The following is an 18,939-nucleotide window of genomic DNA, read 5'->3' as shown; positions in this document are numbered from 1 at the left end:
AAAGCATAAAAAGCACTGGATAATATACGACAGTTTATTAACAATCTTAATTATTTTAATTTTATCAACAAAAATGAATTATATAAACTATCGTCGAAAATACTACAATAATTTTCATAATGATGTAATAAATATTTTAATTAACAATAACAATAAATTAATATTAATGATGGCATTATTCAAACACAAGAAGTGACTCTCTCTGGTGTTAATTTTTTCATTGGATGTCATCAATTTGACCTTTTAATACAATTAAAATTATCTACTATTAATTATGAAATTATGTCTGTGTATAGAAACCCCCCCCCCTTTCGTCTCATATGACAGGAGCTCAACAAGAAAATTAATTACTACTACTACAAAACAAACTGAAATAGAACTAACTACTAAACCCTCACCACTACGTGCAAGCAAATCGTTGGAAGTGAAGTGACTGATTCGAAATTCCTTACATTGTGACCTTTGCGGGTGGGTGACGTGAGAACAAAACTGCGCCATCTACTGGCATTTACAGAAATTAAACCTTTTGCTAAGAGCCAGAGAGGTCAAAATTCTTCAGAGGGCTGTAGTGCGGTGTATCTTTAACCTAATTCGAGAACACAATATCCTTTTCAAGAGAAACTAATTTGAGTGTTGAATGAATTTTAGAAATGTGAACTTCGTATCAATGACAATACAGAACACGCCTGTAAAACTAAACTGTGAGGCTATGTGATGGCGCTGAAGTCACATATGGACAACACAACCTTACTAACGGGTTTGAGCTACGTGAGTGTTCAGATTAATGAAGAGATAGGCCGTAATATTTCTTTGAACTTCAATGAAAATTTAATGCATTTTCTTGCATTTATGCGTTGAAATCACTGATTTACTTTCATTGCATTTATTAATTGGGTTTATTTTACTTCTCTTTTCTACCACTTTTGGATAACCGCGAAGATGGGAATGAGTTATGATACTATGAAATTGATGAAGAAACGCTCACCAAGAACACTCTTGAGCAGGACCCGTGGCATCGTAGAGCGATGTTCTAACCACTTCGCCACGGCGGTTGGTTGCTTGCATTTTATTATTATTATTATTATTATTGATATTTTGCTGCTAAAGGTATGAAACATGCTCCCACCCAGCAAGTTTGAAATCACTAACTAACTAAATCTCTAGCATTCTTAAACCCGAAGGTTTATGGCTGCGGCAATACAAACCTTCCATTTGTCCCTATCTTGAGCAAGATCAATCGAATAGTTTTAAATGACCAAAAACATTTCTGACCCCTGGCAATATATCGCCGGCTGAATACTATTTTGTCGTATGTCCGTCTGCACTAACTCTTCAGGTAAGCTGATTGAAGTTGGAGTTACGTGGATCTTTTGAATATACCATACGATTTGTGTAAACATTTTATTAATGTTGATAATTTACACCACAAATGAAAATATTGTTCTAAATATCAGGTCTCGTAACATAATTTTATTTATGTGCAAGTTTATAAAAAAGTCTACGCATTTTAGCAGACCGAGTAAGTTGATTAACCCGTAACTGACGTGGCGTGCTCCCAGGGACCCGCGGCCTAGAACAACGCTCTTTATCTCTGAAGCAATAAAATATGCTTCCCTCCCGTTTTCGGTAGCTTCATATTTTGGAATATCACGTAACCTGCAGGCGCTACTTTTCTAGCTGCGTTTTAGTTTCAGAGCAATGTACACCTGTGGGTCCCACGAACCACGCAACTCCGTTTGCGTACGTTTTTCGATAAGGAACCTGTTGCGAGAATGAGAGTTGACGATCTGGTTTTTAGTGAAAATATTCTTAAAATAAAAATATACTTGAATAAGTTGCAAGTGGAATTGAATTATCAGATCTGGAGTCTGATAAAAGTGATAATGAAGTACTTATCTCCTTTGACTATCACTACGATCAATTAGCTTTTCCCCCTCATTTTGACATTTTGCAGAATTTTTTTTGTGTGAATTATTTTTATGTGATTTTGTGTTCATTGGCTAACTACATGTATGCTCTGTGATAATTGAACAACTAATACCTGATGCATTTATACGCCTGCTTTAGGCTACAACTCTTGCACCCTTTTGTGAGTTAATTAATTCATTTACTTTTCTGTACCTATGCAGAAAAGCGACGTTTAAAAATAATAGAAACTACTTCTGTCAGAATCCGAGGAGACATCTTGCAACGAAAAGGATTTAACACTGGAGTAAGTCTGTTGAAGTTCGCGTTGCATCTAAATGCACTTTAATGCACATCGTGTAGAGGTAGCTGGTATGTGTGTGCACAGCAGGGGCCCAATATTTTGGCGAAGTGCCAAGCATCTGCATAAATTCTTCCTGCAACTCAAATTACACAGTCGGTTGGCGCATTCCATAACATCTGCAATTTTGTAACGGGCCAACGTTTTCTAAATTGAAAACAAAATGCATTAAGTTTGCACATCGCTGCACAGAATGCGACAAGCGGCGCAGAATATTGTATAAAATGTTACATCTGTGTATGGAGTGTCATTGGACTACTTCCTTACTGGAGATCTTCGAGACATCCGTAGTGTGTTCTCTCAATGATTTCAAGTAAGGAAATTATCAGATAACACTTCACTCGACAGAGCTTAATTTTGTCCGTTGCTTTAGAATAGTTTTTTTTTCATTACATACGTTTTGATGAGACGAATTATAAAGTTTTGTCGATTTTTCCTTTTTCGTGCAGAAAATATGAGCTCGTTACTGTGCGTGGATGTGTAATCACACACACACACACACACACACACACACACACACACACACACACACACACACACACACACACACACACACACGCAGTATGTATATTTACTCTCAAGAGTGTACTGGCTGAGCTAGAAGGGACATGGTAGAATTATAATACGAAGGCAGCGTAAATAACATTCAATCCTTTAAAACGTGTCTTTATTTTTCATTACATATTTTCAAAATTTGGTATGCCGATCTTTCTGTGCTACTACGTCAGGTAGTCCTGGTTTCGAATCCCTGGCGGCGTGCTCCCTGTGAGTGCCCCTTCATGAATTCATCATATCGTCACGATTAGCCAAAAAAGGCACAAGAACAACACTAAATAACAAAAATCATATCAAATCAATTTTTTTTACGAAAAGATAAATATGACAATGATAGAAGTGTAATTTGAAATATATATACACACACACATAGAATATGTTGAGTGTATGTAAATTTCATTCTGACAAATCTTCAACTAACATGACTAATCGTAAATATAAGCAGCTACGCAAAGGCAGTGTTTATTTATTCATTTTTTAAAAAAAAGTTTTTATTTGATTTACTTGTAGAGTTAAAAAGAGACAACACGTTTTGTTTACAAATCGTATCGTTGCCTATTTTTATGTGCTGTTTTGAAAGTTGTCGCAATGGTAATTGTTGCATATGTGTACGTTTATTCTGGTGGACGAAATGTATCGTGTCCTTATGGCCAGTACGCCCGTGTTAACTGCTACTAAAGTTTAACAAAATTTGTTTAAATCTACTTTATACACTGCACATGCAGATTAAAGTGGAATGCGTATTACACCGGGGATCAAACATGGGATCCCTTGATTGCAAGGCGATAGAGTTAACACCACGCCATCGCCGAGACGCTTTCGTTTTAACTTCAGGCAATTATCCGATCCAGAAATCTGTTCTGTACGCGCCCGATAAGGTTCTTTGGATTTGCCTTAGTAAATAAAACGTTAACGATCCGAATGTTAATACGTGGCTAAATTATCCTTACGGTCTTTAACACAACTCCCGGAAAGCAAGGAAGCAAACATTCGGTGCAAGAGAAACACTTTAAGGTGCCTCTGCCTCTCGCTCCAGTTCGACTCACCGCCAACGGAGGGCGCGCTCGGCGCCTGTGCACTCTTCGCCACCGCGTACCCGGCTCAGTCGAGTCGAATGCGCCAAGGAATGCGGACCAGGTCTCCAGAGCTGGAGCGTACGATCGACACCCGCTCAGTGTAGTCAGTGAAAACGCCCCACCCCCCTCGTTCGCGCGGGAAGGGGGGCACGTCTTCCCCCCACCACCACACTCACTTTTATTAGCAACGCCATAAGAAAAAAGTACTGTGTACCTAATGGCTTGACCTCGGCCCATAAAAAAGAAAGGTCAAACAAAGTACGTATCATGACGTGTCCCAACCTGGTTTCAAACCGGGACAGTTTCTGAAGTTGTGTACATTGATCAGCTTTGGAATGTGTTGTGTTGTGTAAATGGTGAAGTGGTAGTTCCGACTGACATAGTTTCTTTGGTGACGCCGCGTGTGTTCCGAGTGTGTTCTTCCAGAAGACTAAAAAGCTTGCTAATTAACCGTTATCAGTCAGAATGAGGAAATGGAAGTTGAAGCGAACAATTTATAAGTCGTCATCGCTTTTGTCATCAAGGTTGCTGCGTGAAACTTAACATTGTGATTGTGCTCATCTTGTACTGAGTCGGCAAGTGTGTAAAAAAGAAAAAAAAATCTTCGTCAGATTCTTCGTCGTCGCTGGTTATAACAGAAACACATGTGTCGCCATGGAGTATGTGGCTTTGATCCTGCTCCTTTTGGATTGCGGTAAGTACACAAACGGGCCTCATTACTATGACTGTATAACCACTGGCGTACCCAGGCATGCACTTAACCGGGTCCCTCCTGAAATTTTGCTACTCTACAATGAATTGTTTACAGAAATCAAAAGGAGCAGCTTTATTTCTGGATTTAAGGGTATCGAAGTCGAATATGACATCAACATTTCTCCTTGTCTCTTGTTTTCATGTTAACCCTCCCCCCTATATGTGTAGGGGGCAAAATTTTCTCCATCGTAATATACAATGCAAAATTTAGTATTTACGTAATTTTCGGTATTTCAACATATTTGGCGTGAGAAATTCCGAGGATATAATACATTTACTGCTGTGAGTTTGTTATCGGACCTCCGTGGCGGAGTGGTTAGCACAGCGCTAGGGTCCCGCATTCGAATCCAGGCCTGTGCATGGGTGTTCTTTGTGAGTGTCCCTTCATCATATCATCACTCATCCTCATCTTCGCGATTATCCAAAAGTGCCACAAAAGCAAAGTAAAATAAACCAAAGAAAATGAATCAATTGATGACATTCTGCACAACAAGCATTTTATAAATTCACGACCAGTACTATTTTCATTAACACTTTTCCAGTAGACTTGTTTTGTTTATTAAAGCTTGGGCCACTCCTGGAAAAAGACATCCTGGCTTCGCACCCCTATAGAACGAAGAACTTATTTTACGTCCTGGAATTTGAAACTAACGTTTCGTTGGTTTCCAGTATTTACAATCAAATCATATTGTTAAACATGAATCCATGATACTCGTACACCAATATTCAACAAGATAAGTGTTGGAACAAAATAGCTGCAATCGAACCTGAAACACGCAAGTCAATAAAGGCGAGACGTAAAGTTTCAATTCCTTTACGATTTGGTAGACACGAGAAATTTCGATTCCATATAGATAAGGCAGCAAAAAATCAGTCTAAACCAGAGTTGACTTGGTAACTCAGTTGGAAGACCAATGACACGGTATGCAAGACTCGGGTTAGAGTCATGGTCGAGCCTGGATTATTCGCTGAAATTTCCACCTGTCACTGAATCCTTCATCGTGTTGTTTGCAAAGCTGTAATGTGTGTGTGCTTTGCACCACGCCATGAAGGCGTATAGGGGGTTTGGGGTTAGGACCCCACACTTTCTTGATCTCGGCCGAGCTGAGGGTGATGTGATCAGCACTACGCCCCTGGCCGCCTTTACTTTATACAACGCTGGGTGGGCGTAATAGGTCGAAAAAGTCCCGCTTCTCCCATGTCGGGGATCGAACCCGAGTCAGAGTCGACACTGAAGCTTATCGTCAAAATGTTATAGTATATAGATGTATTAATTTAATTGCCCAATCGGCGGGACCTCACATGGTAGTCAGATGCCTTAACGACTGAGCTACCGCGGCTTACACAAAGCTTACAAAAATCTGTAGGGTTAAGTATTATAGAGTATTACCCGCTTCAATTGCCGGAGGAGTGTACATGCCATTGTTTCGAATCCTAATGCCGTAGTCCTAGCCTAGATTGGCTCAACAATTTTAAAAAAAATCTATTACTAACTTTTCATTTTGACAATCTCAAGAGCATCACTCCTCTTTTATGCCCAACTTTTTTTGCCACCGATATTCTATTCAAAACTTTTTCATCAATTTTTTTTAAATAAAATACAACTCGTATATTAAATTTGAAACGTCATTAGAACTCTTTTTACTATTTTGTACACAACGAGTTAGGTTAATATGATAGATTCATATGCAGGAGGTCCCACGTTAAAGTCCCGTAGTATACCATCCTGATTCAAGTTTTTCCGTCGGTTAGTCCAGTCGGAATGGTGGTAAAGTACGTTTAACTAACGCCAAGGCCTATGTTATTTTTCCTTTCATTATTTACGTCTTTGTTAAATTGATGGTACAAATTAACAATCTTAAAAGGTTCAGTCGACATCTTACAGTTTAGGTTAACTGTAAACTTTTTAGCATCTTGAGTAAGATTGTTAAAATTTTAATCAACATTGGAAACTTGCTTTTTTCAACATTTTTGCTTCTACAGTTTGAACAGTATTTTAAATTATATTCTTACAGTTTCAATTAATATTAATAACTTCATGATAACGTTTTAGCATTTTGAGCATTCTTTCAACATTTTTACGGAAGACTTTAATAGTTATTGGGGAGAATACATTTATCACAACTCATTATTGACTTCCCGGATAGTCTATGATCAGAGTTTTGACAAATGATCACACCTTTGGATTTCCGATAAAGCTTCAATTGTAGGCATTTTGTAGAATATTACGCGAAAAAAATGGCCAGGTTTTCTAAGATAAAGTAGGAAGGAAAGTAACGTGGAGAAAGTTCCGATAAAATCAAATCAATATGAGGCTGGTAAGACACACTTACGATGTATCGTCTCTTTCTATTTGTCTCGACGATTTCACCCATAGTTTTATTCACAACTTATTTGACATTTAAAGCGTCATTGGAACTGACTTCCCTGATAGATAATAGAAGATAAATTAAAGACAGGATAGCCAGATAAGAATACCGTTCGCAAGCCGGTACTCGAACCCGGAGTCTTGCGACTATACAAGTTGACGCGCTTGGCCAACCTGAAGCGGATAGACTGATGAAGGAAAAGACACGACAATGTCACCAACATGGCAAGTAATTGAACCCTCAATTTTTGAAGTTGAGAACGCGAGTCCGATACTTTACTTCGGCAAGTTGTCGTCTGCTATGTAAGCGAGAAACTTTACCAAGGCGCTGTATATTTAACTGATAGCTGGGATACGACGAGAAGCATTCTTCTATAATTTGAACAAACATAGCACCCGTCCCTTTTCTCCTCTGAAAAATGAAGGATAAAATTCTTTCTTGCCTAAAATTAGTTTAACAACATTTCGCCTTACGGTGTTTACATATGCAGCACTAATTTTATTTTCCTCTTTTCAAACTTTCAAAAAGTTACATTTTTTAAAATTTTTAGATTCACTTGATGTTCACCAGAGTTGATTTGGATTTGATTTGTTATTTATCGTTGCCTTTCTGTCACTTTTAACTAATCACGACGATAAGGATGAGTAATTACATAGGATGATGAAATTGGTGAAGGGACACATACAAACACCAAAGCCGGAGCGGGAATTCGAACCCTGGACCTCTGGCGTCGGAGCGCGCTGCGGTAACAACTACACCACAGAGACAGGATTCCAGCAGAGTTTAGTAAGCTACTCAGACGAGTAACACGTTACCGTCACTTTGGTGTACAATAAGGACAATTCAACTGTTTGCACATCCGAAGTGAATGTTCGAGATGAGACCGAGAGGGTCTTGTAAAGATCGAGACGATAACGAGATACACCTTTTATTAAATTTATACGACAGAGAGATTTGGGTATGATAATGAAAAGTAAACCTAAATCAAATTTACTTGACTACGCAGCTATACTAGACATACCAAGCGAATATCTGCCTGATTAGATAAGTTTGTATATTTTGTAGGGGTGAGCCGATACCACTTTGAACCGATACCGATACTTGAAAATTTGTAATAATTAAAATTTGTTCAAAATGTTGATCAATATTGGTGTGTAATATATGAATCAATTTTCCAAGAAATTTGCTTGAGAATATTCAAGAATCACATCAGAATATTAACATAGATATTGTGTGATCACAAAATACAGTTTTTCTTGCAAATTTGGATCAAAATAAAAATAAAGTTTGAATTTCTATAATTTCCAGCATAATTAAACTCCATAAAAATGCCACGCGGTATTTTTGAGGAAACCGTGAAAGACTAACATACCCGAAAGTAGATTTATTCTAACCGTTACTTTGCGATACTGATACCACTGCTATCGGCCGATATCGATACATTGGCATCGGTATCGGTTCAGTCCTAATATTTTGATTATAGTAAGTCCAATAATGTCAACCTAACAGTAGCCATTATTACAAAGTTACCGTGTTATCGCTCTTAGTTAGTCCATAAGGTTTTGCAATACCAAAACTCTGCATGAAGGAAATATCATGCATGATTTAAAAAATATATTAAACTTTGACAGCTCTTACGACTATTGTATAAATAGTAGCACGTGTCCATCTTATAATTAAGCAACGTTCACTATCAGAAACGGAATACGTGAAAATGAGGGTGTAAGTAGCAGATAGTGGTTTAAGATCTTGCATTGTTAGTTTCGAAACAAAAAAAAAATAACACTCCTACAAGAAGATATTTGGACTTTTCTTATTTTATGTCACTTTTGTGATGATGGTGGGAGTGAATGATGGTACAAGTGCACCAATACACGAAACCAGCCAGGATTCTAACCTAGAACCTTCATTAACGAGATCCTGAATCTGTCGTTCACCGCGCTCGGCCACCAAGTAAAGCAGTGATTATCAACCTTTATCAGACTTCTGCTTATTTTTTTAAGTCGATGCCCCAATTCCAATAATTTACTCGTAAAAATATTTTTTTTAAACTTTATATATATATATATATATATATATATATATATATATATATATATATATATATATACACACACAGGGTGTCATTTTAATGGCGCCCACGGACCACAGTTTCGTATAGAGGACATCAAAACAAACAACTTTCCTCAGTAACATTTTTCTCGTTGGTGCATCATTTCGGCGCTAGAGCCGTTCAAAAAAGACCGTTTTGCCGCCTGGATGATGGCAACCCAGCACAACATTTGATCGTATCTGTGATGTCATTTCCTGCGGCGAAACAGCACACGGCAGGGTTGCAAGGAACACACAAATTTTGTGAAAATTTACAAACTACCAATGACGTGATTAAGTGTAAAACGAAGCGAGAAACGCGTCCAGTAGACCGAACATCATAGCCTACCAGCCAGAAGGTCAGCAGTCATCTCAGGGGAAGTGGGAAGTGAACCAACGATATGAGAAATGGTAAAAACGTATTCAAAATGAAGTGTCAATTTCGGTTTTTGTCTCAGCCTACATGTCAAATATCAACAACAATACATTTTATTGGACTTACAGCTTACACGTGGCTGTTTGCGCCCAGTTACATGTCAAATATTTGCAAATCTCGTTGCAAGGTTGGTATCTACAGGTTTGTGTCCAGATGCCTTGTGGTACTTTTGTGCTGATAACTGAAGTATCCGAGGTTCACGTTGTTACATTACGGCTAAAACACGTACAACCACAGTAACAATCTAATTATGAATCAGTAGCGAATATACTGTCCTGTTCATAGTTGCAAACTATTACATTACAGGTATATCTGGTGCATAGATAAACACAGTCGTCGGAGAGCTTGGAGCTTGTATTACTACTACTTATATCCCTGTTTTTTTCAACCAATTTTGTCACTTGCCTCATAATGCACTGAATAAACATTATATTATGTGTTGCTTACCTTTGAATTTTGAGTTCTTTCATTTCTAGTATTTTGTTATCTGTTCAGTGTGTCACAGAAAACTAGTATCAGAAGGACGAAGTGGATAGACTAAATTGTAGGTGCCAACTTGGTAACAAGATTTGCAAATATTTGACATGTAAGCTGAGACAAAATTCGATATGACCACTTCCACTTGAATTCTATTTTCTTTCTACCATTTTTCGTGTCGTTTGTTTACTTCCTGTTAGGTTACAGAACGTGTTTTATCGTTTTGTTTCACGGTACATAATGTGGCTGATTGTAGCTATGTCATTGTTCACAGAATATGAGTGTTCCTGGAAACCCAGGAACGCATCGCTTCAGGACGGGATATGACGTCACAAATGCAATTAAATGTTGTGTGTGATTGCCAGCATTCAGGCGGCAAAACGGGCTCTCTTGAACGACTGTAGCGCCGAAATGATGCACCAACGAGAAAAATGTTACTGAGAAATGTTGTTTGTTTTGGTGTCCTCTATACGTTTCCGTGGTCCGTGGGCGCCATTAAAATGACACTCTGTGTATATATATATATATGAACTTTTAAATCAAATATTAATATATAAATTATGAATTTAAATTCGAGTTTAAAATTTTGGGTGCGTCAGCACTTAGGCTATTTTGCACCCGTCATCCTATACGGGGTCGAGCCACTTACCATAACTATAACATAACTGTAATGCTGTATAATTAAAATATTAAAATATTCTGATTTCCGTTAAAAGCTGAGGCTGTAAAGGGACACTCAGCACGGATAAGGACAAGAAACAGGACCACACACAGAGTAATACTGGCCATAAGGCCAGACGCCAGAGCTTCGTTAGTCTGCAAAATGCAATCGAGGGTGTACTACGTAGAAATGAGGTTGACAATTAGGTGTACTACGTGGAAGGTCACCCCTAAATAACTATGACAATCGTAAAGAGAAATGCAGATGCCCATTATGTCTACGGTTTTTGGCAATATAAAATTGGGTTTAAATTACTTGTCAGCCACTGAATCTAATTACGTCTTCTCGCTTCCTCAGGTCAAGTTAATAAAATAATTTTGAAAGTCCTGGTTTTCATTGCCATGTTGCATTTTAAACACCGAAATATTCCAGCTATTTGGGAAATCAATGACTATGTTATTTCACTATGAAAATTGATAACTATATACTCGTAATTAATTTGAGTAATGGAGTTGACTGGAGAAAAACTGTTTCTGGATAATTTCTCGCGGTTAGATATAATTGATGCCAGAACCCGGTACCTAGCCGCGGCCCGGCGGTTGATATACATTGGTCTAGAGGAAGATAAGGGAAATGTTTTTAAAGTACAAGAATCTAAAATTATTAGTATATATTTTAGAACCACTACACCAGAGAGGGTGGCGAAATGGAAGATCGTTATGTATAATTTAATTTAGCCTTGCAATTTTGCACATTTTTTCACTTGGACGCTGTAATTCGCCCTACATTTTCAGCTCGGCTGACGCGCAGGCCGAACCTAGTAGCTCAAGACGGATGGATTCCCAGTGAGAACTCTCTCCGTGTTTCTTTATTATTTTGCTTCGCTTTTCTGCCGCTTTTGGCTGATCACAACGACAACGATGAATTATGATTAGATGGAACTGATTTAGGATACTTGCAAGAAAATACCCGTGCTCAGGATGGGGATAATACCCGAAACCAAGTGTGGCGAGATGTTGAATCGACACGACCCCTCCACGTACGTGGCTATCGAGACAGATCGGGAGGTTTTAGCAGTGTTTCCATCCTTAAACTTGCTACATAAATCGCTGGTTAGGAAAGTAGTACAACCAGATAATGCTTGTGTGTGTTCAATATGCTTTACGTAACTCGACGCCAGGGGTCCCGGGTTCGAAACCCGGCCTGGGCATGGGTATTTGTGAAGTGTCCATTCATCAATTTCATCACTCATCCCCATCTTCGCAATTAACCAAAAGTGGCACAAAAGCGAAGTAGAATAATGCAAACCAACAAGTCTTTACGTAACTACAGACGATGTGTTTTCGAAGATTTCCACATTTCGTAGGTTTATCCCACAGTTGCATTCTCCGTACAAGGAAAATGAGTGTTTTCCAATAACTCCGTGTCTCATGCTTTGTACTAGCAAGTACAGGTGTTCGTGTTCGATTCTCGCTGGGAAAGAATTACTTAAGTAAGTGACGGTTAGAGTAACCATTTATTCCCTACCTTTGACGTTCACTACAGACATACAATAAATTCCAACTAAATTGTAGGGATGTAAGGAGGTGACCTTTTGCGAATACACCCAAATGTCAACTAATTTCAGTGTAGACGCCCTGGACTGCGTTTCGCAGACTAGAGAAGGCTTTGGCGTCCGGACTCGCATCCAGTTTAATTCCCTGTGGTGTTCGTGTTGGGTTGTCTATATGTATGTGTGATTTTCGCATCATCCATCTCATCTCAAAATAATTAATCCTCATATTCGCGATTAGCCAAAAGTGGCAGAAGAGCAAAGTAAAGTAAACTCAATCAATCAATCAATCAAACAACTAAAATATAAAAAAGTTAACGACGTTGCACAAAAGCCCTTGAAGGGCCAGAGCTTGCCAAGTGGCTTTTCATTGGGTTTTTGTAGTCGTCTTACCCTGTCGCCACTGTTTCTGGCTGTCCAGACTAATAAATTCTAACTGAACCGTACGCACTAATCCATACGCAGCAGACATAACACACACATATTCACCCACTTCAGTGACCTAATATGTTGAGTGCTGAATGATCTCACCACCTACGGTCCTAGGTTCGAGTCCTGTTGTGGTCCTTCATCAATTTAAACTATTCATATCCAACATCATCATTGCAATTCTCCTAGAGAGAAAGAGACGCGACGTAAAATTCGAAAGATACAAAAACACATATATACTAGGTAAACCAAAAACTAAAGGCAATTTTGTGTTTTCGCAAGAATAAACGAAGACTGGGTGTGTCTGACGTCACCACGTGTATACTTGGAGTGACATGGAAGTAGACGTATCCATCACTGCCCCATTCAGTCGAGTGTTGCGGAGCAAAAAGGTCACACGTATGGACGCACCACTCCACAAATGCACCATCGAGGAACAGAGCGTCGTAGTGCGCTTTCTGTGGTCGGAGGGAGTCAAACAGGCAGACATCCACCGTCGGCTGTTAGCGCAGTATGGAGCAAGCACCATGACTCAACGAAAGGTGTATGAGTAGGTGGACCGCTTTAAAGCTGCGCGGTCGTCGGTTCAGGTCAGATGACGAGGTTCAGAAGGCGGTGCAGACGTGGCTTCGTAATCAATCAAAAACCTTCTTCGCGGACGGGATACAGAATCTGATTGCACGATACCAAAAGTGCATTACCGTGCAGGGGGCATATGTGGAAAAGCGATATGTGTAATTCTTCTTCTTGTGTGGAAATAAAGATGTTATGTGAAAATTGCCTTTACTTTTTGATTTACCCTAATATATATGCTAACAAATTTGTTAGTCAGGATGTAAGAAATTGATTTTTGTTGTTATAGAATACATGTGTCAGTTCTGAATGTATGAAGGCAATTCAAACAAAATATTTTTTGAAAGTATTTTTTTACCTTTAGAGTTACTAATATACTTCCGGTAACATGATACTAACGTAATTACATTGACTAGTTACATTACGTTACACTCCAACTTCTCTCAGACTCAACTTTAAGCTTAGATCCAGATTAGCTCATCTTAACCTCAAAACCAATTTCTCCAAACATTCTTTGCATTTTTTTAAGTTTTTGTTTTAAGTCCATTTTTATGCACAGAAAGGCAACCTACAGCTTGAAGTTGGATCGGAACTACTATGCGCCTCCACCGGGTATCGAACCCGGGATCCCTTGATTAAAAGGCGCTGCCACGGTGCCATGGGCGGCCCATCCTTTGGATTCAGGTAAGGTATACTCTTAGTTCACTCCGATAGACCTAAATCCGTGTTCCATCTGGAACTTATTGTCCGTGGTAGAACCTTTACGACATCCTCAGATGCAGACTTTCCATCTCATTAATGTATTCCACGTAACGTAACAGGTGCAGAAGCGGATAGCAACGCGTATTATATGCTTTGTTCGATAATCCCCGCGCTAGAACATCACCGCACATGACTTCAGAAGCCCTTGCTGCGACTACGTCTCTTACGAACCTGCTAGAAGACATTTTGTCTTGTTTTATTACAGACTTTTTTTTTTTTGCAGACCACATTACAACTTTTAATGAGTCTTAGATTTCTCGACAAAGTTATTCCATATCTTCTTACTGCATAAAAGTTCTTCGTAATTTCTTACATTACTTACCTCAGCTATTCATACAAGTTAGTTATCCATTGTGATTTTGCCTTCCCATCAGAATTTTCCCTGATGCAATCCAATTCGTAATTTTCTTTTGTAGCAGTATGTAGAGGATGTAATTTTTCCGGATTTAATATATTTCACAATATCAGCTCCGTTTAGTGTTTATCTAGGTCTTTTTTTATTTTTTATTATTTAGACTCTATTAATTTATTGTACTGGTGTACATGTTTTTTCTGAAAATCTATAACTCAACTCTCTCGATGAATATCCATGTGTCAGACGAATATGTGACTTATATGACAAATTATTTACATATTATCGTTTTAATGCTTCTTACTTATTTTGATTTTACAATCTTAATGTATTCACATTACGCTTTGCATTTTCTTATCTTTTCATCAATTTCGTTCTACTCTAAATTGGTTTCATTAAGTAGATACCAAGCAGTTAAATTGTTGAAAATGTTTAAAGGAGTATAAGTTTCAATTTGTACTGTTTTCTGAATATTTAGTTTTCTTCTGTTCACATACCTGAATGCATTTAATTTTTATTCGTGTAATTTTACTTCTGCTTCCAATAAATGACAACGATCCACGTGAATTTTTCTTACACTTAGAAACATCGTGTGAATATGCCACCATAGGTGATGACTTACAGCTTTTATCTCTTCGTAGATATAATTTCTTATTTACATGTTCAAGAAGTAAATTATGTAAATTTTGTGGTCACCTTGGTGTACACCTGATGAAGTTATTAATTTGTGATACGATATTCAATTAGTATTCTTACTTGTGTACATTGAATAATTTTTTGCAAGTCGAATGAGTTTATTTGGAAGGCCTCGGTCCGTACTTCTTGCAAGGAATTTGTTTCGATTCACCTTATCAAATGTTTATCTCAAATCAGTAATGAGTATGTAAAGTTAAAGATTGGTGTAACATATTTCTAGAAGATGCCGTATTGCGAATCTTACGGTGTAACTTTACCCTTGCAGACCACATAGTAAGCATATGTTCAAGATGTTATGGATTTTTTTCCATTTTAAATTCAGAAGAAACATGAACGTTGACGATCATATATGGCATCAAGAGGAAATTTTACGAAAAAGATAGCTACCTCCTCTTATTTATAGGAATGTCCATATTATTCTAGTAACCATTAGACCACTTCGTCAGAGAGGTTGGCACAATTCGCAGTGATGTGACGATATCACTCATTTCGAAAACTCCATACTTTTAGATACACTTGAAGAGAAAAAACTATAAGAAAAATTAAGAATACACATATTGTAACTACATATTTATATAGCCATGTGTGAAAGTTGAATATTTTTTTGCAGGAGAGTCAAACATGGCATCTAGTGATGAAGGCCATATAACAAGACTTTTCCATATTAAAATATTTTTTTCTGATTTGGCGCATTCCACAACATTTTCTGACGTTTTAATTCAGTGCTAATTTGAGGTATATAAAGATTGAAATGGAAATACGAAGAAATTGATGAAAAAGTGCTTCCCACGGGGCAACTCCATATAGTGCGACCCATCATATGTCTACGGCATTGCAGAGAATTCGCAACCCACCCCTCGAAATCTAATATCTATGAGGATCGAAGCTTCGAGAGGGTCTTTCAATTACGCAAGTATGCACTTGTCACATTGCTACATGGGATCGGATATGATGGGCTTCAGTTTCGTATACTGGTAGAGTATTTTTGACAAATAACAGAAACATAATAGATAAGAAAGAGAATAATACAGAGACACAGAGAAGGGAAGTCCAGGGGATAAAACCAAACAAGCTTATAAACCTCGGCTACGTCATGATGCCCCTAGCATACTGACGTGTGAAAATCTTTACAGTGAAGGTCGAGGGAAAACCACACGCTTTACTGGTTCCAAACTAAATAAATTTACATTCAATCACTTGTCAACTGACACTTACACTATATGAATAACAGCATATATAAAAATTTGTAAGTGCACAAGGTCAATATATAACGTTACCAGTAACCACTTCGAAACTTCTTATTTATTTGAATACAACTTAGTGCAATCTTTCAGGGGAGGAATATTTAGCAGAAAAATGGAGTAGGAAGGCGACATCGCGCGAGCAGCGGATCGAAAATACAAATAAATATCCGAAACCTTGAAGGCGAAGATCGCACGGCACTCTCAATAACTAAGGATTTTCTTTTTCGAGGACAGCTGCATAAATCTCCACCACTGGATACTTTCCTTGAAATGGAGCATCCCTAGCAGAATCTATTTAATGTTCTTAGACATAAAGAATTGGGAGGGGTATATATTTCTGGGGAGGGCTACAGATAAGAACTCCCCCTGATTTATGTTGCTACACGGACAATTTCCGTACGAGTTTTTCAATGTTTTATGTCAAGGAAATAAAGAGTATCTTGTATACACAGGGTGGCATTTCATTTTCTGTTTTGACTTCGTATTTGTGGCCGTTTTCCTTAGAAAAGGGAGGAAGGGAATTTGGCGACGAATTGCCTCCTTTAAATGATGACCCTACACTCCTCTGAAAACATGAAACGTTGCCTGTTTTGTAACGTTCAAAAATACTGTAATTCGTGATGTACGAGGGCAGGTCAAAATCTTAGATAGTATCCCTGCTCTCATCGATAGCTTAGCAAATGGAAAGGTGTGGCGAACACGAGGACATGTAAAGCATTAGCATTTACTGAAACGCAGGTGCACTGCTTGAAGTTACAGCAACATTTATGATATATATACTTTTAAAAAATTTATCCGTATCAGGAAGCAACGTCTTTTTATTATAATTTCAATATCTTATCTTGATAATTATAAATTTCAGTTTACTGCATCATATATGTATTATTTGAAACTGAATTATTCATTAATCAATGTATTAATTAGGTAAACATTGTAATGACCGTTAATTCTTTAAAAAACGGTCATACTTATTCTTTACGGCAGTTTGATGACATTGATGGTCATTTATCCACTCAAATGTATCTCGTGTAATCCATCCGCGTAAGTTCATCTTGGAATAGCTATAGGTAGGATAAGGAGAGGAAGAGTAAGTAAAAGTTATCTATTATGACAATTGAAGTGATTCACATCTAGATAACAAGTGTAGCTTATCTGATACTTGTATGAAAAAGTGAAATCGTTGATTACAGAGTTCCTCGATTTCTATTCGGTTGGGCTCGGGTACCCTTTTCTACACCCTCGATTTTTCGCACATTTCAAATATTCTCGTTACAAAAATTAGTTCTTCATAATAAACGATGTTTCTAAATAGCGCGGAAAGTAATTTTTTAGATCTACGTGCTACGAAACTTACGTTTTTTTATGAAATTAAAATTCCTTGCGTAACGTCAAAAAGGTTTTTCACAACTTTATGATGGCGAATGATGCATTCATGTCACAGGCGTAAGTCTGAAGATTTCGGATCATCGATTCATGTCACAGGCGCACGTCTAATTTTTTTCTTTTTCTTATTATGATTGACTTGTGCAATAGGAACATTTGAGATTGCGATATGTTCTTTGTGTGATATATTGGCAGATTGGACATTTCAGATATTCGATTTCATTTATGCGACTTCAGAAATTGGAAATAATAATATTTTTTTGGCAACTGCATGCCGTAAAGGGGAGGGTTGTTTTTCTAAATGACTTGTGGGATGGGATAATTTGCGACTTCTAATTTTTATGATGGGAAGGGAGTGGAGGTTGGTATTCTGTGGAAAAGGACAACAAGGACTTTCAACGTAGGAGTTACTTCATTTCTGGACTTACAAATTGAACTTCGACCCACAATTCAATACCTGGCCTTGGTAAAAAGAGGTAAATTACCTTCTTTGGTTTAATTTTAGCCTTAATTTTTTGTATCTTCATGTGTCGATGCGGAAAACAGTGAGAAATAGTGTTGGGGGCAGGTGACTTCGGCCAATTTCTAACATGCCTTTATAAGAGACTCTATAGATACAGGCGGGGCCGCGGTAGCGGTAGGGGCGGTAAGTCAATTACCCCAGGGGCGGAGCACTGAACCGGTGGGAAATTTTGACTCAACAATTTGAAACGACAAAATCGCAACTTTAAACGGCTGTACAGTCGTAATTACTTCTTTCCGCGCTACAATTTTCTTTTATTCACAAATAGGATCACATAAACTACATAATCAAAAAAAAATAATTCAAAATTCGAGGGTGTAGAATAGGGTACCCGACCCTTCGGTTGTTTTAAAAGTGTGTTTTTGAATTAGGCACACAAAATGTGTGACGGCATTTTAATGTTTTCTACGTTAGTTTCCTTCGTGATATTTTTCCTGTGGTGACCGTGGTTGAAGAGGATGAAAGATGACACGGATACCTTTTTAATTATCAATGATGTTTGAGACTGTAACAGTGCGGAGTAACAGGAGAAACGGGAAATTTGTCTCTCTCCTGAGAGTAAACGGAACTAATGGCATTTTCTTCCATTCACGCAGAGGTTCTTCTCTTTTATAGTAATACTAGCTGATTACCCGGAGTTGCCCGGGTACTTAATGAATTCTAACTATAGCGTAAATTGTAACTCGTATTATTTAGAGGTATTTAAATGTATAAGTACAGTATACAAATTATAAAGTAATA

General features: G+C 37.9%; 1 protein-coding gene across 1 annotated transcript in view; it reads left to right on the top strand.

The window, feature by feature from the left end:
- The first annotated feature begins 3,950 nt into the window (after window positions 1-3,950).
- dpr8 (defective proboscis extension response 8) overlaps window positions 3,951-18,939 on the top strand; it is a 541,693-nt gene continuing 526,704 nt past the window's right edge. The window contains exon 1 of the mRNA XM_083119818.1: window positions 3,951-4,591. Within this exon, the coding sequence (XP_082975944.1) occupies window positions 4,552-4,591 (40 nt within the window). The 5' untranslated portion in view covers window positions 3,951-4,551. The remainder of the gene's footprint in view (window positions 4,592-18,939) is intronic.

The sequence above is a fragment of the Lepisma saccharinum genome, chromosome 3, assembly GCF_977018435.1.
Source record: "Lepisma saccharinum chromosome 3, izLepSacc3.1, whole genome shotgun sequence".
Lineage (NCBI taxonomy): Eukaryota > Metazoa > Arthropoda > Insecta > Zygentoma > Lepismatidae > Lepisma > Lepisma saccharinum.
This window is presented reverse-complemented; position numbering and strand designations above follow the sequence as displayed.